Source organism: Ascidia mentula, chromosome 3 (assembly GCF_947561715.1).
Source record: "Ascidia mentula chromosome 3, kaAscMent1.1, whole genome shotgun sequence".
NCBI classification, from domain to species: domain Eukaryota; kingdom Metazoa; phylum Chordata; class Ascidiacea; order Phlebobranchia; family Ascidiidae; genus Ascidia; species Ascidia mentula.
In genome coordinates, this window is record NC_138568.1 from 14,198,512 (window position 1) to 14,221,277 (window position 22,766).

Consider the following 22,766-nt stretch of genomic DNA (forward strand, 5'->3'; position numbering starts at 1 on the left):
ATGTTAATTCGCTTGAGACTTCCACATCAGTTGTCGTGGAGGCGGAGGAAGATTCTTCGTCAGAGGAAGAAGTGTCCCCTTTTTCCTCGGTGGAGTTAGCATCATGAGCGCTCTGCTCTTTGGTCTGATCGGTCTCTATTTGTTTGTGTTTGGTTTATTTTTTCCTATTTTTTTGCGGGCAGGAGGATGTGGCATTCGGCCTTGTTGTGGCCGTTCGCCATGCAGTGATCACAGTGAGGTGGCTGTGATGTGTGGAAAGCCGAGACCAAATGTTCCCCGAGCTTGAGCTCCCCCCCTCGACACTGGCGCATAGCGGCTTAGCAGTGCCTGTATTGGCTGCTGCTTGATTTTCGGTGGCACATAGCTAAGGACCACTCTCTCCTCGTCATTGGTCCACGAGGAGTCTGTGATCTGCTTTGCAAGTATTTTGGCTTGCGCATCGTTCGCCTCCCGGCCGCATTCAACAAATAAATGTTTCTTAGTTTCATATTTAATAGAACAAAATGTACAAAAACAGTCGGTGTCTAACAGAAAAGGGATATATGTCGATTTAACGGGTAACAAATTATAAGCAATGTGGAAATCAAAAGTCTTCAAATAATTGGGTAAAGAAGGATGATGAACTAAGGACCAATCTGTCAACTGAAACGGGGTTTGTTAAACGTAAATAAAGGGGTTTTAACTTAGGAGAAAGTAACTCAGATTCAGTGGGGTCAAACTTATAAGTAAGGTCTAAACGATGTTTATAGAAAGGAGAAGGTGTTGTGGCGGGAGGTAAATTATTCCGGGTGATTAAATTAAGAAACTTGGTTTGATTAAAATCAGTTGGAATTCGGACCCCACAGTTACATGTTATTTTTTCTTTGGGTTTTACGCGGTAAAATTCTTTACATAAACATTGAACGCATAATGCGTAACAACCCGGGCATCTTAGTTTGGTCCCATAGTTGAAAGCAGGGCTCCAAAACCGCATTCACACTTTGTGTGCAGTTTCTCGCAGACGCACGTAAAGTCACTGACCTCACTTGTGATTCTTGTTCTGTAGCACTTGGTATAATTGTTGCTTCTCCTCCTCCTCTTTCTCGGTTGCGGGGTGCTTAATGTCGAGTGGAAGGATCCCGATGTTGGTTGCTGGTGAGAGGGAGTCGGAGGGAACTCCAGTTGATGAGGTGGTGGTAGTTGTGGTGGAGGAGGTGTCGAAGTCGGTACTTGCATCGTCTTCTTCATCGATCCTCTTGGGTTGGGGATGTTGCTCCTCTTGATGTTGGGGATGTTGCTCTTCAGGTTGCAGGTTTTCTGGCTGGTTGTGTTGTTGTTTCCGTTGCTCTTCGGGTTGTTGGTGTTCTTCAGAATGGGAGTGTTGCTGCTGCTGCTTAGGAGCTGTGAACATGTTTCTTTTTCATGCCCTGCCTCGTGGCAATAGTTGCAGTGGGCAGCCTGGGTTGGATAATAGAAGGCTCTTTTCGTCAATTGTCTAGAATCTGCCAATTTTTCGTCACCGGTGCGAAATTCTTCAGAAATGTTATGAGTCTGTGTCGCGTCATCCATGGTGGCACGAGACTACAACCCTTTCGATGTGCATATACCGCTTTCTCAGTGTTGTTCAGTGAGGCTGCAAATTCCTTGGCACAAGTAGCGTTATTTGTATAGAATGTTACCTTGCCTTGTGGATACTGAATGAAGCCTTTGAGCCAATCCATAGGAAACTTCATGGCGTCCAGAAGCTTATAGATCTCACTTCTTTTGAGTCCAGGGTTAAATATGGTTTCAACTTTGCCTGATCGATCAACGGTATAGGGGGGACCGCCGCCGGCACCGCCTACCGTTTGTTGTACTGCCGCAGGTGGTGCCGACGACGTCGATGCCACTGCGGCGTAGCTGCGTGGTTGTGCTGGTTGTGGTTCAGCCATGGCTGTATTCTCTGGCCGTAAAAAGGGCTGCCAATGTACGTACTTGCGCTGAGGTCTTCTCAAGCCTTTTCAAGTAGCCTTTTGCTGAAAAACCTTGCAGAATTTTCTTCACGAAATAATCCTTCGTTTGCCTCGGAATCTTCTTTCTGCTACTGCGGAACCTAGAAGAGAGCGCATATAAAAGGGGGAGAATTACGCATAGTTAGTTTGTTTACTGGAAGGAAACGCATATAAAAGGGAAGAATTTACAGTACATAATAATTGTAATAGGCAGGCTTATAGCGATAAAATTCTGTGGGGTCTTTATTTTTGTTTTAAGAAATCTACGGCCTTGGACAAGGCTGCCTCGAGGATAGGATCTGGCCTGTTCCGTATTAAACGAAGTTTTAAGTAAAGCGACTGGGAATAGGTACGTGTCAATTTATGCGGGAGGTCTGTTGAGGGGATGAGGTTTTTCTTTACTTTATTGCGGGTTTTTCATATTGTATGGGAAAGGGAGGTATTTAAAACAACAATGAGGGCTTGATCTGCTTGGGTATTGTTAGTTAACTTAGGGAACAACAAATGATTGGGTTGATCAAAATAATGTTGGCTTGAAGGTGATATGATATATCACTATAGTGCTCTTAGGGAACAAAGGGTACATAAGGAGTCATTGTCTAAAAGAAAAGGTAAATAATGATATTTCAGGGGTAATACTTGCAAAGTCAGTAGGTTTTTGAATAATTAGGTAAGGAACTGAAATGAACTAAAGACTAGTCAGTAAAATAAGTAGTTTCGGGTGGAGGGTTTGATAAACGTTAATATGATGGTTTCAACTTAGGAGAAAGTAATTCCGATTCCGTGAGGTTTAGATTTTTAACTAATAAAAGAAGGTGTTGATAGAACGGAGAAGGTGTTGTTGAATGGGGTAAATTATTACATATTCTAAAATTAAAAATTGTAGAAAGTTAAAATCCAATATTGTACTCTGTAAATAAAAGGGCTGGGGTTGTGGGTGTGTCTAGTGTCCTGTGTTTATAATAATCTTTGATAGGAAAGAGATAAAATAAGTCAGCATAGAGTGGTATGTTGGCGACGCCGTAACCACCGTGGTCGAAAGACGCCGCCAGGGTTTTAACGGGGAGGGTGGGGTTCTGGTGGCCTGCAACAAAGCTTGTCACAATGCCATCGACCGTTTCTCGCTGCCGGCGAGGAAGAGGGTAAGTTTTAGCTAAATAAGAGATTTGGGGTAGGAGTAGAGTTTTCGTAAGGATGCTTTTCGAATTGTAGGTGAGAAAGGGGTTGCTTATAGTGGAGGTGTAAGAGCGTAGAGAAGATATGGCTTTGCGCCATGCCGCGGTAACTGAGTTGGGATGTCCTATTGGTATATTTAAAGGGCTTATGGCCTGTCGATTCCAAGTTATGTTGTATTGGGTACTGTTGCAAGGGGGTTTGATGATGGCAATCGCCTGGGTTTTAATGGGGTTTATGGTTAGTCCAGAAATTACCGAAAATTGTTTTACCAGGTTAAGGGAAAAAATGAGAGAGTCGCGGCCGGTCACCCTAGACGATTGCTTTGGGTGTGTTGCGGCAAGGCGCGGGAATGGACCTAATTGAGGGGTGGTTTTGTATAGCAGCGAGCAACGGATCGACGGCAATCAGGAAGGGGGTCACCTTGCCTGACACCTCTCCTGATCGGGAAACCCGTCGAGGAGGGCTTGAGAGGTGGCTGTAGAATGAAGAGTAGAAAGGTAATTAGTGAAAACGGGGGGGAAATTTTTGAGACGGAGTTGAAGGAGGAGCCAATCAAATGAAATCAATCAATAGACCCCACAGCTACATGTCAATTTTTCGTTAGCTTTAAGTCGATAGATTTTGTCGCACATGCACATCAACAACAGGGCCTCGCAGCCCGTGCATCTCGACCTAGTTATGTAGTTGGCCTCAACCGACCAATTGCCACATTCACATCGTATGTGTCGCTTATTGCCATTACACTCATAGTCACTGACCTCGCTGGGATAGCGAATCCTGCAGCATCTGGTGGTATCTTCTCCCTCCATCTCCCGTTTCTTCGGGGTGTTGTTGTGGATGCTTCTCTTCTTGTTGCTCGTGATGTTGTTGGATTTTCTGGGGTTGTTGCCGCTCCTCCTGCTAGTTGTGATGAGATGGGGATTTTTGTTTGAGCGGCTTCTTCTGCTCTTGATGGGATTGTGGTCCTTGTTGGTGGTTTGGATGACCTTCTTGTATCCTCCTGTTGTTGGCTTTCCTTTTGAGTATCGGATACTCTTCTTTTACATGATCATACGCATGGCAATAATTGCAGTGCGGTGGTTGGTTGTTGTAATGCACTGATATTTTATAGACACCAAGTCGGATGTCTCGCGGTATGTGGTTTTCCTGAAGGGCAGAGCCCTTCATCTAAAACACCCTCTTGCCTCCACTTATCCTCTGGTCGTCGAAGGCAGGCCAATTCCTGGCAACTGGAGCATACGTGCTTAGGTAGTTGATCAGTGACCTTTGAGTCATCAAAGGTGGTACGTACGACAATACGACTCTCTCCACGTCTTCAGACCACGCTGTGGCGTAGATTGGCTTGCCGGTTTCGGACAGATCTTTGGCAAGCTTCTTTGCTGCTTGCTCCGACGAGGTGTGGAAGCGTACCTTGCCGTTGGGCAGTTGGATGATGCCTTTCATAAGGCCAAGGTTAAACCTCATGTCCTTTAGAAGCTCGTATATTTGGTTTCTTTGGAGTCCGGGGTTGAACCGGCACTCGACCTCACCGCTCTGGTCGATCGCAAAGGGATCGCCGTTCCCAGCGCATTAGGGGCTAGCGACTTCAAAGAAATATTCTCTTTTCTTTTTAACAAGGTATCTCAAAGATATCCTTTTAATATCTTTCGCTGGAAAACTGGAACACTTCGAAGTTTCGCTTTCCGTAGCTGGATGGGTTCCGGCCAGGTAACAATATCGCCGGTATTTGCGCCCAGTCTTCGGTAGCACAATTTTGTTTCGTTCTTTGATTTTCAGATGACTTTTTTTAGATTTTTTTTATTACAGAACAGAGGAAGCTAGCGTAAAATAGGGTAGCGCATGTAAATTTGGGATAACACAAGAAGCTAGCGCGAAAAAAGGAGAATTGCACAGTATAATTTAATGATTTGGAGAGGAGCGTAAAAACGATTTCGAAATGAGCGTATAAAAATACATTAAGCACACATAAGACAAGAGATCAAAAAATTCGGTTGGAGTCACTGGAATGGCGATCATTATAGAATCATTATATAGTGGTTTGGTTAAAATCTATCGGTAGGCGGACCCCACAGTCGCTCAGTACTTAGGGGTTGTTTTTTATTCTAAATAGCCTGTTACATGAACATTTGATACATAGGGCATTGCAGTCCGGGCATCTCATCTTGGCCCCGTAGTTACGCTCGTGGCTCCAGTATTCACATTTTATGTGTATTTTATGGAAGTCACTAACCTCGTTGTTTGTGTATGAGTTCCTCCTACGGAGGCGCCCTTTCAAAGGTTGTGGCGTGCTAGTTTGTGGTTCGGTTAGAGGTAGCACGGTGCTGCACATTGGCGATAACGAGTCCATGGAAACTCCTGAAAACGTTGTTGATGCGGTTGTGGTAGTGTCGGTATCGGTGTCAGTGTCGGTGTCTCCTTCCTCCTCCTGCTGCTCGTCGGGTTGCTGCAGATGTTGTTGTTGCAGCTGTTGCTGCTGCTGCTCTTCTGCTGGTACCTCAGGTTGTGGTTGGTGAAACTGTTGTTGCTGCTGCACCTGGTGGGGTTGTCGTTGATGCAGCTGCTGCTGCCGCCAAGGTTGCTGTTTTCGGAGCAGTTGTGGGCATTCCTCTCTTTCATGACAGGGCTCGTGGCAGTAGTTGCAATGCGGTTTCTGTGTGGGGTAGTATATAGATATTTTGTTATCACCTTGCCATACTTCTCTCGGGATTGGGTTTTCTTTTAATAGCGACGTTTTCATATGGAAGGCTCGCTTCCCTGCCTCCTTCCTTCTTTTGTCAAGCATATGCCAGTTCTTCGCCTCGGGGGAGTACCTTGACAGAAAGTTGATGAGGGTCTGTTGCGTCTTAAACGGATGGACATGGGATATGACCACACGTTCTTGATCTTTGGTGTAAGAATTTGGAGGTTCGGGGAATTGAGAAGAACTGCGACACCCCCTTTGGCGTAGCCTTCGTAGGGTGCCGAGTTTAAGAGGGCAGGGCCGGAAGATGGACTTCCAGAGGGATTCGGTTTGGGGTGAAGAGTGAGTCTCCTGTAGGAGATAGATGTCAAAAGCTAAAGAGGAAAGATGGCGGAACAAGGCCTGCCTTTTGGTGGCCAGGTCCATGCCATTTACATTCAAAGTACAAATTTTAGGTGTGACGTCATTACTTTTGGTTATTTTAACAAAAAATACAAGAACAAATATATACAAAGTACGAAGTCGGTTCGTAGTTTTTTTAAAGTCGGTTGGTATGCGGACCCCATGTTATTTTTTTTTCTTTTACCCAATAAAATTCTTTACATGTACATTGTACGCATAATACGGTACAACCGGGACATCTTACTTTGGTCCCATAGTCCACAGCAGGGCTCCAAATACCGCATTCACACTTTAAGTACAGTTTCTCGCATTCGCACGTAAAGTCACTGACCTCGCTTGGGATTCGTGTGCGGTAGCTCCTTGTATAGGAGTTCCTTGATCTTCTGTTCCGCTTGCGTGGTTGCGGTGTGCTGGTGTGCGGTTCGGGTAGACCCAGCCCGGTGCTGTTCGCAGTTGACAAGGAGTCAGAGGGGACTCCTTCTGTTGTGTTGGTGGTGGTGGTGTTGTCGGCGTCAATGTCGGAAACCGGAACTTCTTCCTCTTCTTTCTCTTCGTGGTGGGGTTGTTGCTGCTCCTGTTGTGTCTCTTCGGGATGCTGTGTGTCTTCGAGCATTGGTTGTTGTTGCTGCAGTTGTTGTTGCCGTTGCTGGTGCTGGTGCTGTTGATTCTTGCGGCGGAGTTGCGGGCACTTCTCCTTCTCGTGACCCATTTCTCGGCAATAGTTGCAGTGCGGTGCTTGGCTGGGGTAATAGAAAGACAGTTTTACGCCTTCAAGCCATACCTCGCGGCCAATTGGATGGGTCTTTATTGTTGAGGTCTTCACCATAAAGGCTCGTTTTCCCTGCTCCTTGCGGCGGTTGTCCAAGATGTGCCAGTTTTTTGTGACGGGGGCGAACTTCCTCAGATACGTCATCAGTGTTTGTTGCGTCATCCAAGGTGGCACGTACGATACGACGAGTCTTTCCAAGTCTTCAGAATATGGCTCCGTATATACGGCTCTCCCCGTATTGTTCAGTTCAACTGCAAAGTGTTTAGCGCAGGTTGCGTTGTTCGTAAAGAAAGTTACCTTCCCTTGAGGGTATTGAATGAAGCCTTTGAGCCAATCCATGGAGAACTTCATATTGTCCAGTACCTTGTAGATTTCGTTTCGCTTGAGACCAGGATTGAATCGTGCGTCAACCTTACCCGTCCGGTCGACACCAAAAGGGGGGCCGCCGCCGGCTCCTCCTCCCGTTTGTTGTACTGCCAGAGGTGGAGCCGACGACGTCGATGCTGCTGCTGCATAGCTACGGGGTTGAATAGTTTGAGCCTCGGTCATGGAAAAATGCTGTAGCCCTAACAAGGGCCGCCAATCGACAAGAGGTCTTCCGAAGTCTCTTCAGGTGCCCTTTACTGAAGAAATCTTCAAGAATTATCTTCGTGCACTGTATATTCGTTTGCTGCCAAGTCTTCTCTTTTCCTTCTTCGAGACGGTCTCGTCAGTACTTCTTAAGTAAACGAATGATGCCCACCGGCCGTTCGGACGGCTTCATATACTTTCGCGCCGCCTTCTTATCCACGCTTTAACCAATCGACGCCTGGCTTTGTTTGCCGCCACCGGCAAGGACGCAACGCGAAAGGCCATCTTCCGCGGATTCGACATTGGTGGCGGCAACGGCGGCGATTATTTTATTCGAGGCACCAATAGTCCCCACGAATATCGGACGATATCGAAAAAATACAACAGTAACAAAAAAGTTTCAGGTACGTGATAAAGCAATGTCGAGCATTAACATTAACAGGCGATAGAAACAACAAGTACAGGTGTGTAATAAAGAAATATCGTTAACGAACGTTAACAAAAAATAAACAACAACACAACGAGTGCATGTACGTAGTAAAGAAATACGGGTACACAAAAAAGTTGACGGGTACTGACACAAGGTGGTCAAATGGCTCTTACAATAAGGTCCGCAAGTGGGCGCTGAGGCGAGATTTTGTCCATTTTGCCGGGAGAGTAGTTTTCATGTAGTTACAATTTACAATATACAATACAAAAGAACAGGGAGGTGTAATTTTGGGGTGTCATCCGGGAGAGGGCGGTAGAGCACGGTTTTTGCGATTCATTGGTTGGGTATGGCGTTAACAACATCAGCCAAGACTTCCTCGAGAAAAGGGTTGCCCGTGTTCCGTTGGATAGCTAGCTTAAAGTGTACAGAGGTTTTGAAGGATGATACCAAATGCCGGGAAATGTCGTTGATGGGTCGTATGTCGTGTTTAATTCTGTTCCGTGTTTTCCAAATAGTGTGTGTAAGTGAGGTGTTAAGGAATGCTGCTAATGTTTTTGTGTATGGTGTTGTGTTATGAAGTTGTGGAAAGACGATGTGTAAAGGTGTATCAAATAGAGAAGAGTTTGAGTTAGTTAAAGTTCGGAAAATATTTTTAATTTGGGTGAGAAGAGGTTGAATGGAGCGACAGTTGTGAAAAAGGTGAGAGAAAGTTTCTAATGAGGAATTACAAAGGTAGCAGTGGGGTTCTTGATCCAGGGCAAGATAGGTTCGTTGGCATTTTAGCGGAAGAATTTTAAGGGTAAGGCGATAATTAAAAGTTTTAAGGTAGTTGGGGAAGATAGGGTGGTGGATTTGGGACCAGTCGTTGAAATGATGGGGTGTGGTGGATTCGTCCACGATACGGTGATAGAGGGGCTTTAGTTTATGGGTCATGAGTTCAGTTTCGGTAAGGTTTAAAGATTTGAGGAGGTTTAGAATATATAGATAGTGGGGAGAAGGTGTTGTTGCGTGTGGTAGGTAATTCCTAGTACGAAGGTTGAAAAGTTTGCTGAGGGGGAGTCCAAGATTATATTCTATGAAGGAAAGTTGCGGAGTAGTTGGGGAATCCAAAAGGCGGTGATTGTAATATTGTTTGATAGAATAGAGAAGTGATAGGTCAGCGTAGAGGGGAATGTTTGCCGCGCCGTAACCACCATGGTTACGACGGGCTGCCAGGATGTTAATTGACAAGGTTGGATTATTTGGGCCGACGACAAACTTTACCACAATGCCGTCGATCCGTTCTCGTTGCTGGGGTGGTAAGGGGTAAGTTTTAGCAAGGTATGAAATTTGGGGTAAAAGTATAGTTTTTGAGAGGATGCATTTAGAGTCAAAAGTAAGAAAAGGGTTGCTCATAGATCTGGCGCGGGATTGTAAAGAGGTGATTGCTTTGTGCCATGTCGCGGTGATGTCTGATGGTGCGCCTATTGGGGTATTTAACGGGCTTATCGATTTAGGGTTCCACTTTATATTACACAAGGTTGGGTCGTCAAGGGGAGGTCGAAGGATGGCAATCGCTTCGGTTTTGGTGGGGTTGAGTTTTAAACCAGAAAATTTAGCAAATTTGTCAATGAGACCGAGGGCTTTGGTGAGGGAGTGCCGATGAGCCACCACTAGGGTGACGTCATCGGCGTAAGCGATTGCCTTGGGTGTGTTGCGGCATGGCACCGGGGTTGAAGTGATAGCAGGGTTGTTTTGAAGGGCAACGAGAAGCGGATCTAGGGCAATCAGGAAGAGGTTCAGACTAAGGGGGTCACCTTGTCTGATACCTCTCCTGATCGGAAAGTCCGTTGTGGCAAAGCCGTTTACGAAGGCCCGGGAGTTGGCGCTAGAGTGAAGGGCAGAAAGGTAATTAGTAAAGCAAGTGGGAAAGCGTTTAAGATTTAACTGAAGAAGTAGCCAGGAGAATGAAACAGAATCGAAGGCTTTTTGAAAATCTAGGGAAATGAAGAAAGTGTCCGAATTGATGGAGGATGCGTGGTGGTGAAGATCGCGTAAGAGTGAAGTTGCGTCGGATGTGGATGAGCCGGGGGTAGTGAATTGGTTTGAAGAAAGAATTTTGGGAATAAAGGGTTTGAGTCTTAGGTTCAAAAGTTTGTGGAGAATTTTAAGATCAGTATTTAACAGAGAAATGGGTCTATAATTATTAAGGAGAGTGGGGTCATTTTTCTTGAAAATTAGGGTAAGATGGCCAAGGTTAAATTCTGTTGGGGTGTAGGAATTGAAATATGCGTAGTTGAGAGCTTGGGTGAGGTCGGCCCCGATGAGGTCCCAGTACAGCGAGTAAAACTCGCTGCTGAGACCGTCGGGGCCGGGGGTTTTGCCTGAAGGAAAAAGGGAAAGTGTTTTTCTTACTTCGTGCAGTGTGATGGGATTCGATAAGGTTGTAAGGAATTGATCTGGTATTACTTTTAAAGGGGTTTTAACAAATAAATTAGAAGGGTCGGGTAATGGAAGGTGTTGATCGGAATAAAGAGTTTCAAAGAATTGCCGGGTGTGGGAAAGAAGTTCCTTGGGTGTAGAAAGAGGGAGACCATGAGTGTCTTGAAGTTCTAGTATAGGACTGTGAAGGCGTGAGGGGAGCAATTGGGAGTAAAGGAGTTTATCAGTTATATTCTTAAAGTGGGTGTCGGAGGAAAGAGATTTTAGAATTAAAGAACGGGATTAAGAAAGGTAAAGAGAGTTTAGGTTTTTTTTGATAGATTGGAAAATACGGAAGTTATCGGGAGAGGGATTGTCGTTGAGAATTTGACGGGCGGTGTCGAGTTGTTGCTGTAAGGTGTAGGTTTGGTCGCGGGATTCTTGAGCCAGGCGTTTGGAGTGGGATTTTATCAATAATTTAAATTTAAATTTAAGAGTTATCCAAAAGTCCATGGGGTTAGAGTGGAAAGGAGCGAGAGTTTGCCAAAGAGGGTAATAGCGGTGAAACTCGAGGCGAAAAAGAGGGTTGTTAAGGGTTTTAGTGTTGTTCTTCCAGGTACCTCGTCCCCTGGGTGGGGCAGAGATAAGGTTGACGGAAACCGAAACTGAATCATGATCCGAAAAAGGGCATGGGATGAATAAATGTTTGTTGGGAATTAACGAAGAGGAAAGATAAATTCTCAATTCTGGACTGTGTATTAAGGGCACGACGGGAAAATTGGCGGAGGTTTGGGTGAAGCAGCCGAAATGAATCCTGTAGGTTAAAAGTTGTTAATAATTTTATAAGGTTGTAGCTGGGCTGTCGATTGGGTACTGGGGGTTGTTTGTCCAAGGTAGGGTCAGTTACACAGTTAAAGTCAATGGGATGGGTAGAAGAAATGTAGGGGTAGAGAGAATCGAAGAATTTATTATTGAGTATGTAGTGATTTGTGCCAGAGGGTGCGTATATATTAACTAAGTGAAAGGTGTGGGTCAGGGTTGAAATGTCGGCCGCAATGATGCGACCGTCAGAGTCAGAAACGGAGTTAAAAATTCGAAGATTGTAGGAGTTTAGAAGAACTGCGACACCCCCGCAGGCTGGGCCTTTTAGAGGTGTCGAGTTTAAGAGGATGGGGCCAGAAGTCCATTCGGACTTCCACAGGGATTCGGTTTGGGGGGTAGAATGAGTTTCTTGAAGGCAAAAAATGTCAAAGTTTAAAGAGGAAAGGTACCGGAACAGGGCTTTTCTCTTGGGGGCTTGGCCAAGGCCGTTAACATTAAGGGTACATATCTTTAAATACGACGCCATTATAAAATTAACACAAGAAAACAAAAAAAAAATAAAGTGGGTGCAACAGAAAGTAAACAAAAACGGGACAAAATTAATGGGGTTGTGGTTGTTTAAAAACACGATGCATTAAAATCATCTGGTATCACTGCTTTACAGTTACACACTAATTTCTCTCCCGGCGCAAGGTTGTAGCATGATCCACAAGTACACGCTATTAAAAGTCGCTGACATTTGATGTTTAAACAGCGTGAAGGGCTGAGGTAAGCCTCTTCTGAGGCCCAATTACCACATCTGCACTTAAGGTGCAAGTTGTTACAAAGGCATTTAATACTCTCGCCTGTTGTGTATGCTGTACTGCAGCAGGGTGTCTTCTTCGACTTTGGGGTGGTTGGGCTCTTCTTCCGTTTGCGGGAGCGAGCTTCCGTGAATCCTTCGTTGGGGTTTGACTTGGGGGTGGATGTTGCTGATGGAGGTGGTTGCACGCTGTTGGTTTGGGTTGGGGCGGTGTTAGCCAACACTGGCTTCGGCAAGCTGTGAAGCACCGCCTCTGGTGTCTTCAGTTGGCCTTGCACCGTTGTAGCGCTAGAGGGTTGCGCCTCTGATGGCTTCTTGCCGCTTTTGGTGACGTCATCCGTCACAGTCGAGTCACCGACTTCAGCGGTCACTTCTTTGTATTGACCAGGTGTGACGTCAGTCACCACAGTTGACGGAGGGGCGTCAGCGATATCAGCTGTCACCTTACAATTAACACCTGACTTAATGTTATCAATTGCCGTGTCTGGCACATGCAGGTGCACAGGTGGCACGACTTCAGCTGATACTTTTTCGATGGGGTCTGGGGCAACATCACCCGCCAGACTTGACGTTGTGGCGTCGTGCGCTTTCGCCTCTGGCGCCTTCTTATCTTTGCTTTCCGTGGGGGGGGGCCGCGTCGGCTTGTACGTTCTGCGCGTTATCGTCGGTGTTGCCACCTTTTGCAGCTGCGGCCCGTTTACGGTCTTCTACGTGCTTCGCGAAGCTGGGGCAATCGCCTTTCGTGTGGCCCATTTCAGCGCAAAATTCACATTTTCTGGGCTGACCGTTATATTTAATTTCAACAAATGTTCTACCGAGGCGTAGACGCTCGGGAATCGGATTCTCCCTTAACACTGAGGCCTTCATGACAATAACTCGTCTGCCTCCATATAGACCGAAGTCATCAAAAAGCTTCCATCCGCGAAGTGTCGGGGCGTATTTCGAAAAATATGCAAGTAGAGATTGCATCGTGGCGCGCGGGGGGACCCTCGTTAAAAAAACCCGTTCCTCGTCCTCGCAGTGCGCGGTTGCGTAAACCGGTTTGCCACTTGCTCTTAACGTCATGGCTAAACTTCGGGCTTTCTCCATAGTCGGGCAAAAAAATTTGACTCTGCCATTAGGGAATTGAAAAATACCTTCTAGGGTATTTCGCCAGCGAACATTCAATTGGCGCAATAGTAGGTGTATTTCTGGACGTTTCAGGCCCGGATTAAAGCGGGCGTCCACTTCAAGATTCTCGTCTGTATCGAACGGATCAGTTCCTGGCACAGAAAGAGCCGCCACACTTGGCCCGGCTACAGCTCTGGCAAAATCCATCTCGCAACAAAATTGTGTGTCAAATAAACAAAACACACGCTGGCCACTTGCCGCTCACCGCTACTACAAAGCAATATAGTAGCCCTAAAAAGGGCCGGGCTAACTAAACAAGTGACCTCAAGCCTCCTCTGCACTTTCATATAACGGTTAGCAATTCTCGTCTCGAAAGGAGTTCCAAATAATATGGTAAAGTCCTTTGATCACTGTCCTTCGCCAACCAGAATATTAATAAACAGAAACGACTCGTAGAACAGAGTATACCTCGGAAAAGGTAATCTTTAGTAAAAAGTGACCCATTTCTCGGCAATAGTTGCAGTGCGGTGCTTGGCTGGGGTAATAGAAAGACAGTTTTACGCCTTCAAGCCATACCTCGCGGCCAATTGGATGGGTCTTTATTGTTGAGGTCTTCACCATAAAGGCTCGTTTTCCCTGCTCCTTGCGGCGGTTGTCCAAGATGTGCCAGTTTTTTGTGACGGGGGCGAACTTCCTCAGATACGTCATCAGTGTTTGTTGCGTCATCCAAGGTGGCACGTACGATACGACGAGTCTTTCCAAGTCTTCAGAATATGGCTCCGTATATACGGCTCTCCCCGTATTGTTCAGTTCAACTGCAAAGTGTTTAGCGCAGGTTGCGTTGTTCGTAAAGAAAGTTACCTTCCCTTGAGGGTATTGAATGAAGCCTTTGAGCCAATCCATGGAGAACTTCATATCGTCCAGTACCTTGTAGATTTCGTTTCGCTTGAGACCAGGATTGAATCGTGCGTCAACCTTACCCGTCCGGTCGACACCAAAAGGGGGGCCGCCGCCGGCTCCTCCTCCCGTTTGTTGTACTGCCAGAGGTGGAGCCGACGACGTCGATGCTGCTGCTGCATAGCTACGGGGTTGAATAGTTTGAGCCTCGGTCATGGAAAAATGCTGTAGCCCTAACAAGGGCCGCCAATCGACAAGAGGTCTTCCGAAGTCTCTTCAGGTGCCCTTTACTGAAGAAATCTTCAAGAATTATCTTCGTGCACTGTATATTCGTTTGCTGCCAAGTCTTCTCTTTTCCTTCTTCGAGACACGGTCTCGTCAGTACTTCTTAAGTAAACGAATGATGCCCACCGGCCGTTCGGACGGCTTCATATACTTTCGCGCCGCCTTCTTATCCACGCTTTAACCAATCGAAGCCTGGCTTTGTTTGCCGCCACCGGCAAGGACGCAACGCGAAAGGCCATCTTCCGCGGATTCGACATTGGTGGCGGCAACGGCGGCGTAAGAGGTTCCAGTAGGCTGTACGGTACCCGCAATAGAGTTATCGTATGCAACGTTATGAAACAATTTATCCACCTTCCCACCTTGAATTTGTGGTGCTGGTTGTGTTCCAGAAAACCCAGACGATACAATTCCAATAATCACCTAATCCAAAGTAGAGAGTTGCTTCTATCTTGCCTTGTTCGCCTATTTTGTCTCTATTCTATCAAAAACTACTAACTTACATACATACTGGACACATCCACAACCCCCGCCCTTTCTCTTGATGAATATAACTTTATATTTTGAGAATACGTGATAACCTGCCTTACACATCATTACCTTCCTTCTATCAACCCCTTCTTACATTAGTTAAATATCTATTTCCCACGGAATCTGAAAAAGTTGAAACCTTTATAAATACGTTTATCAAACCCTTCACCCAAAACTACTGACGCAACGATTTCTATGTTGGAGTCGCTGGAATTCAAGTGCAACGCTTACCCTTATTGTTGGGCTAGGTCTATTATTTTTAATCATTAACTTTCATGGTAGGCTTGCTGAGGCATGTCACCACCAATACCGTAGTTTGATATTATATGCGCAAAAGAGCCATAATAATCAATGAGAGCTGCAGACAGGGTGTATACACGCACTGTTTCGACCTGTAAGGTCTCATCAGTGCAGCTGTTGATGTGGCACTGTGCTAGCTGGTAGACTAGCAGGCACACAAATTTCCACTTTGTGGTACCTTTCGGTCAATCGTCGATATGTTGGGTACCAATCAACACAGACGAACCACGTGGAGCGCACTATGGCCAAAACAACTGTTTGGGACCCAATAGCGCTATCGGCTCGGCTTTCACCCAAATCATATTATATGCGCAAAAGAGCCATAATAATCAATGAGAGCTGCACCCTGTCTGCACTGATGAGACCTTACAGGTCGAAACAGTGCGTGTATACACCCTGTCTGCAGCTCTCGTAGTTTGATATGTTTTATATGCGCAAAAACGTTATGCCTGGTAAGTGAAGTAAGTCTACATGAAGTAAGTACGAATTAAATATCGGTGTAAAGTCGGGCAGTTTATTGCGCAATTATATCTTGCTGACACAAAAGCAAACCTGTTTCCACCTCACTGGTTTGTCGTAACCCTTGCTTGCGATCTCTACCCAATTGATATTCGATTTCGCGTTATTGACAAAGTTTTGACAACGAACGTTTTATTGAACAATTCTGACTAGTTCGCTGGTTTCGTTCCGCTTTTTCAAGGTTTGACATTGAGGGGTAACCCTTAAAGTGCATATGACACGTAAAAATAAAACATGTTAACAATCAAACTAAGAGATGTTCATAAGATTTTTGGCGAAAAAAGTAGCTTGATACGACGACTGGTTTCTGATATACAACTGATCAAAGTCGCACTTTTGCCGCTGCGAACGAAATCGTGCGAAAGCGAGATATTATTGCGTGACGTCATAGAAGGCGCTTTAGTCGTGAGCGAGCGCTGGCAGCAAGCCTTATGCGTCGGAATGGAAAACATTGTAAAACTGGTTTAAGCATAATATTGCATTAAACAGGGGACAAAAGGTGAACAAGTGCAATAAACGGATTTTGATGTTAATTAAAGCTGAAGACAGATGGCCGCTGTTCGACCTATTATGTCTTATTTAGTTGTGTAGTAATAAAACAGTTACTGGGACAGGGTGTTCTTGTTATTACAGCATTTATGATCGCTAACGTGATACATGAACTTTTGTAAAACACGACAGAGACAAACCGTTGATTTAGCATTGTTGTTTTGTCCACTCACAGCAAAAGATAGAAGTAGGTTAATTTAATTTTGGCCGACCAAATTAGCTGATTATGCAACACTGTTATTCTGTCATAATACCACTTTTTGCCCGACAGTAGCGTTGCCTACGAGTTCGCGTCATAAATGATTTATTTAATTTGCCACAATCAACCACTATTGTATTTTTCGCTATATAGATGTTGGAATCATCAAATTAAAGTCAACACAAAGGGGAGGTAAAAATTATGACATCACATCCAAAATGGCGTCATGTGATGTCACTTAGCAAAGAAACGCACCATTCCCGTCTTATCGAAGTACAGAGTTATGTCGTTTCTGCTATACCCTATGGTCTTCCATTAATTAGGGACAAATAAGCCTTTGATTTGTGACGTCACTATGACATATTTTTGTGTGATGCAAAACCCTGTCCTGACCTTTAAGGTAACGTAATATGTGGATTCTCCTATGTTTGAAACTATTCGATATCTGCAAAAAAGGCACCTTTTCCTATCTAAACAATGCATTTTTCGACGCAAGCGCCTTGTGTGATATCCTTTTCTCCTCGGCGCAAAAGGTTTACGATTTTTGGTCGCCGTTACTTTTCGTGCAGTTTTCTACATTTTTTAGTTGACGTACAACCTTAAAACTTTGGATATATGTTTGTTGTAGATGTACCTTTATTTTAGCGCAAAGTTGTCATGGCCGTGTCATATGCACTTTAAGCCCCTCCTGGGTCACGTCCTATGCAACAAACGGTATCCAATAAAATTTGTAACTACTAAACAACACGTGGTTTTAAAGGGAATATTCAACATCGTCAACGTGGAAAAAACGTTCAAAACAACACGCGAAAAAAAAATGTCGAAACAATTGTCAAATTCCAATTGATCATAGTGTTCGTTCAACTGATCACGTCATACATGATCACCGTATATTTTCACAGATTGTTTGCACTTTGAACAACCTGCAAAAGTTCTGCTTGAATTTTGCGTTTTTTTGAGCCAGTGAAATTTTGCATCTCCAAAAATAGAGTTTTGAAAAATGTTTCGTCCGAAAATGGGTCGACGTCCATACATGTCTGTGAAATTTCCTCTTCATTTGAGTCTGGAATATATGTTGGTGCACAAATTTAATTTACTTTACAAAAGTGACATGACCAATAACCTCACCATTATCCCCGTTGACTACATCGTCATACACAATACTGCTTTCATTTTTATCATCGTCTGCAAATAAAATGTAAAAAAGTGTATATGTTTATTAAAAAATTACTAATCGTAGTTTAGGAAACTTGCAACTGTCTTATGGGGAACAAAAACTTGGCATCTGATTTATTTCCTTTATAGCAAGAGTGCTATTACAGTTTTTTTTTTTAAATGATCGTGAGTATTAGGTGAAAAACAAATGCGGTCGCCTGGCAAGTTGTGCACTTGCGCACCAGTGTATCTTGACCACAATATCTTAGACCCAACGCTGAGCTCCCGCTGGTTAGTCGGTGGAGCCCGGGGTTGCGAGTTTAAACCTCGCCGGGAGCTTGTTTTTCAGATCACGTTAGGTAAAATATGATTGATCCAAAATGGTTGCTAATGTTTGTCAGCCATGTCAGTAAACCTCATGATCCAAATGTATTAGCATAAAATACGCGCACACGCGATATTTTACACTATTTCTATTTATAAATCACAATAAAGTAAATGCTCACCTCGGACGCCTAAACTCGAGTCGGTGGTTTTATTTTCTAATGGAGCCTTTGAACACGAACCTGAAAACCAAGGTTTGATGTGTAAGCAACCAAAAAATAAACACAAGTAATATTCAGGTAATAACAAACCCATAGTGGTGTTGATGTGTTCCTCAAAGGCCGAACTTCTCTGTATAACTTCCTCACAACAAGGACAATGATAATGTCCACCTTCAGGCGTTGTATCATCACCACCGAGACAGTTTCTTTTGCAAGGTAAACAGCAATCTATGCCAAAAAAAGATTTAAATGTAATTTACCAAATGAACCAAGTGACAACACAAAAAATGAACAATTTTCTTACAGTTGCTTTGATCGAAAATGAAACAAACAGAATGGTTTAGGTGAATAATGTAAAGATGTTGTTCTAATGCAAGTGGGGATGAACTTTCAAATGAACACAGTGGGCAGTCGCTATCCGGAGAAAACATCTGGATATATTCCTCAAAAGTTTTGTCAACAAAATAAGTAAGTTTTGCATCTATTTTCCAACACAACTGCTCTTCGTCCACTGACTGGTTTTTTGTCTTTTTTTTGGAGGCTAAAAAACATGGATTATCATAACATCACATTGCCAGAAAACTTGTTGAAACCACAAGCAACCTTCTCCAATTTTGGTAAACTCCGTACATCAACGAAAAACTCAGTCTTTTTGTCTTCATTTCAAACAAAACCAAGCTACTCTTACCTTTATACTTTTTTATTGCACGACTTTGATCTAAATAAATAAAGTAGATGTTTAGCAAAATGTTAACAAGTGATTTTGTTTAGATAATTGGGAATAAAAATACTCGATTTATGTTACTTCCTCCACAATGTTTAAGTCACACAAAGAAATTAAGAAGTGCTATTTAGTAAAGACACTACAAACCTTGATGGATCTCTGGAGTTTGGTTTACACATTCACCCATGGCTAGAAAAAAACAACATTTTTATTTTTGCAAATACACTGTAATATGGGAAGGCTGTAAAAAAGTAAAAACTACATACCAGCATATTTTTTGACATGTTGTTTCATGATATATCTGTTTCCAAATACAAAATTGCAGAATGGACAGTGGTAATGGTGGCTTTTATATAATTTAACATGTTCGTCACATTTTTGAGTACAAGGAATAATTGCAACTGAAACAGATCACTGGTGGTGATTATGCAGCACTTACAAAGTGATAGCAATGGATCTATTAAACATAAAATATGTATTTTATTCATTCACATTTTCTGCTTATACCTTTCTGCACACCAAGTTGTACAAAGTTGCATTTCTTGTAATGAACAGACAAGTGTTCATTCATTGACTCAATGTCTTGTGTCAAAGTAAAGCAAACTTTGCATGAAAAGTTATTTCCACTTTTTTCGTAGGGTGAAGAAGCAAGGAAGTCTTCGAATGTGCTTCCGATAAAACCAGTAAAAAATCCCTTGACTTTATTTATATCTTCATTTTCGTACTGAAACACAGAAATGACAGGTGCCATATTTTGTACAAACCAAATTTAAATCATATCACTTTTCTATGTCGCACTTTCAGTCCTTGTAGGCTTGGGAGTAATTTAACCACAAAATGCTAGAATGTAGGCCTTTTAAAATTGCCTTATGAAAGTTGAAAGAAAGTCATACCCTTAATATGGCATGCCCTGAGTGGTCCTCCTTAGTGGGAAATTCAACAAGACAAACAACCTTCTTTACAAGTTTATCGTCATTTGCAGCTAGAAGACTTCGAATCACTTCGCTCACTTTGCATGTCATTGTTTTACTGTTCCTTATTACCTAACATAAAACAAAATCATTGCCATCAAAAAAACAATAGTTGTTTTCAAACTAGCTCACCTCAAATTGTGGAAATGTTTCTATTTCTGATAGATTAATGCATGCTTTGCAATCTTTTTTCTTTGTTTCAGCAATGCGCATTCTCCGCCTTCTTACGTTTCCCTACAAACATTCACTATAAACAGAATTCACCAAAATAATAAAATAATCATTACCCCCTTTTTTGCACGCTGCTCATTGGTTGATTTATTGCGGTCTTTGGCATGCTGACATTCTAACACTGTACTTGAAAGTATGGTGTACGGAATTTGTTTCCATTTTTCCCACCATATTCGTCTGTTTGGATTCTCTGAAATGCAAAGCATGGAGCTTAAGCTTTGCACTTGAATAAGTTGAAGCGCAACAAAGAACAAGATCTTGATTTCAGCAAATTAATTAGGCATCACAGCCATCTGCATTAATGCCAGATATTTTTGCAATTAAAATAAAACAGTTACATCAATAAACAGCACAATACAACAATCAACACATATATTCAACAAGTTTAAATTTTATTGTAACAAAACTGTTCATACTGAATGTGTCTTTTTTGCGATGAATAAATTTGGTTGCTGTATTAACTTCAAACTGTTCCACTGCTTTTAACCCTTCTGACAACGAGGAAAAAGCCTTAAAATATTTTACTTTTACAAATTAAGTGGACAGCGCAAATTTTGACATTTCTTACCTGCCCGTTAGTTTTTTTTCTCACACTGCACTGTGCTTCACTTGTCACTGTGGATTGATTCTGCGTTTAAATTTTACATTTTAAAATTAGTTTGAATAACAGTAAACTCAATACAACCTCTTGGGTCACTTTCTGGGGTGAAAATTCCTCTTTGCGAATTTTTACACAAAATGCTTTGTCTGCAGACAATTTACCACTTGGGTTTGCGATTTCTTTCTTGATCAAAATACTCGCCTTGTCATGACCATAGTGTGTGGAGCTCTGGAAAAGAGGTTTTGGTATACCATAACATGTAGTAAAACAAAATTCATTGCCTAAAGTCAGCCTAGTTACAAAAAACACATGAAATACCTTTAATGAAGGAAACCTCAAAATCTCCTGTAAGGATACTGTAAACTGTGCTAGCTTGATTATTTCACAACTGGATGAATCTTCTATTGTCCAAGCCGATTTCAGTTTCTCGCATTTAATAACTAAATGAGGGATCCTGGTTGATGCTTCTGTTTGAACTTTTTTGGTCAAATCATCTGTTGAAAAAAAGTATGCAAACTAGAACAAAAATATGCATGTTTATAAACCAGTTCACCTAAAACTAATCAAAATATTGGCTTTATTACTTTAAAAAGGTGTTCACGTACGAATTTGTTCAAAGCGGCAAAACCTGCATCTGGCATAAGACATACTTTTGTGCATGGATATTGTATAAAATTATTCATAACAGCCCGAATAGACAACTTTAGGCCAAGTTGGAATATACATTAAACATTGGATGTTCTTTTTTTGTCAAACAAGAAAGCTCTGCATTACCATATATTTTATCATAAAACTTCATAAAAAAGTCTTCAGTTACTAGTGTGTAATGATTGTGATAAAAGATGCAAAAAAAAGTTAAATTTTTACGCATTTACCTAATAATTTAACTGTTGGTGTCTGAAATGTCAGAGAAAGGGTACATTTAAAGCGTTCAATTGATTTTCTGGCTTCTTCAACAGATGTGAACCACTGGAAAATATAATTAAAGTTTCTATATTTCCCAGAATCCAAACAACTTAAAAGCACAAAAAACATCATTTTGCATTTTGGACAGAGAGATAATTTATCAGTCAATAATATGCAATAGACAAAACTCACACTTTTTGAAGAACATTTGTAACAAAAATTTGCGAAAGTTCAAAAAACACAAATTAAAATTGCAAAACATATGTATTATTTGGCACTAATTTTAAATGTCAATGTTGCAAACAAACACAATTAAGCGACAAAACTGTAGGTTAAGCAAAAAAAATATCTAATTCCTTACACACCTTTTCTGCACAGTTTGTTGCTGTGAAATCAAAGTCAAGGGAAGGACTTGTATCTTTAGCACTAGAAAAACAACATAACAACCAAGTTTGAGTACACAAAATTTGAATTAATAGCATGTGAAATCTGGGACTTACCAATAGGTATGCTCATCAGACTGGGTGGTTGTATCTACTTCTAAAACTGTCATATGCATCGTGAGTTATTTCTTGCAGAAAATTGTCACTTGCACATATCTTTGTCACTGATATGTCTTAGTTATTTTGTGAGCTTATGGTGTTCTGTTTTGTACCAATTTTATAAAACAAAAACATACAAATGTAGTAACTGCAAGCTTTGCATCCCTATATGTTGTCTAACTATAATAAATTAAAACTTACATGCAAGCTATTTTCTTAACATGCATTTGTTTCACCTCATAGGCAAAGAAACTGTGTGAATTAAAAACCTTTCCCCGGTCTAAGCCATATTTTATGAAACAGTTTAAATTAGGACCAGAAGTAAATAAACCTAGCACTGGCACAGGGTGCTGTCTTTACTAACATATTCAAATTTAGGTGAAAGTTTTTATTCCTAACCAGCGAGAGAAAGCAGTTAAATTCCTGTGAGGGTAGCCTGTTATAATTCAATTTTTTTAATTAATTTTGGTTTGTTTGTATGATTCATGAATGCAAATACACATGCTGTTGCTGTCTTAATAAAGCTTATTAACTGTGACAATTTTTCGTCAAATATGAGTGGTCTTTACAACGACGACTGTGACGGAGTTTTAATTCTGGTATAGGCTATTGTTTTGTTTACCAACTGTGTTAAAACAACCAGAGGGATGTTAGTTGACAAAAACTATTGCCATTGCCAAAGA

General features: G+C 42.5%; 1 protein-coding gene across 1 annotated transcript; it reads right to left on the minus strand.

Moving 5' to 3' along the window:
- Positions 1–17,040: 17,040 nt before the first annotated feature.
- Positions 17,041–22,181, minus strand: LOC145893845 (uncharacterized). Its single transcript, XM_082982210.1, has 19 exons — positions 22,042–22,181; positions 21,907–21,967; positions 21,511–21,604; positions 20,954–21,129; positions 20,720–20,863; positions 20,603–20,662; positions 20,451–20,544; positions 20,091–20,224; positions 19,936–20,037; positions 19,726–19,875; positions 19,340–19,556; positions 19,099–19,233; positions 18,980–19,021; positions 18,797–18,826; positions 18,413–18,649; positions 18,199–18,336; positions 18,070–18,129; positions 17,537–17,593; positions 17,041–17,471 (listed from the first exon to the last, which is right to left on the minus strand). Exons 1-19 carry the CDS (start codon positions 22,098–22,100, stop codon positions 17,305–17,307), a joined length of 2,157 nt encoding a protein of 718 aa, XP_082838336.1. The 5' UTR covers positions 22,101–22,181; the 3' UTR covers positions 17,041–17,304.
- Positions 22,182–22,766: the final 585 nt, after the last annotated feature.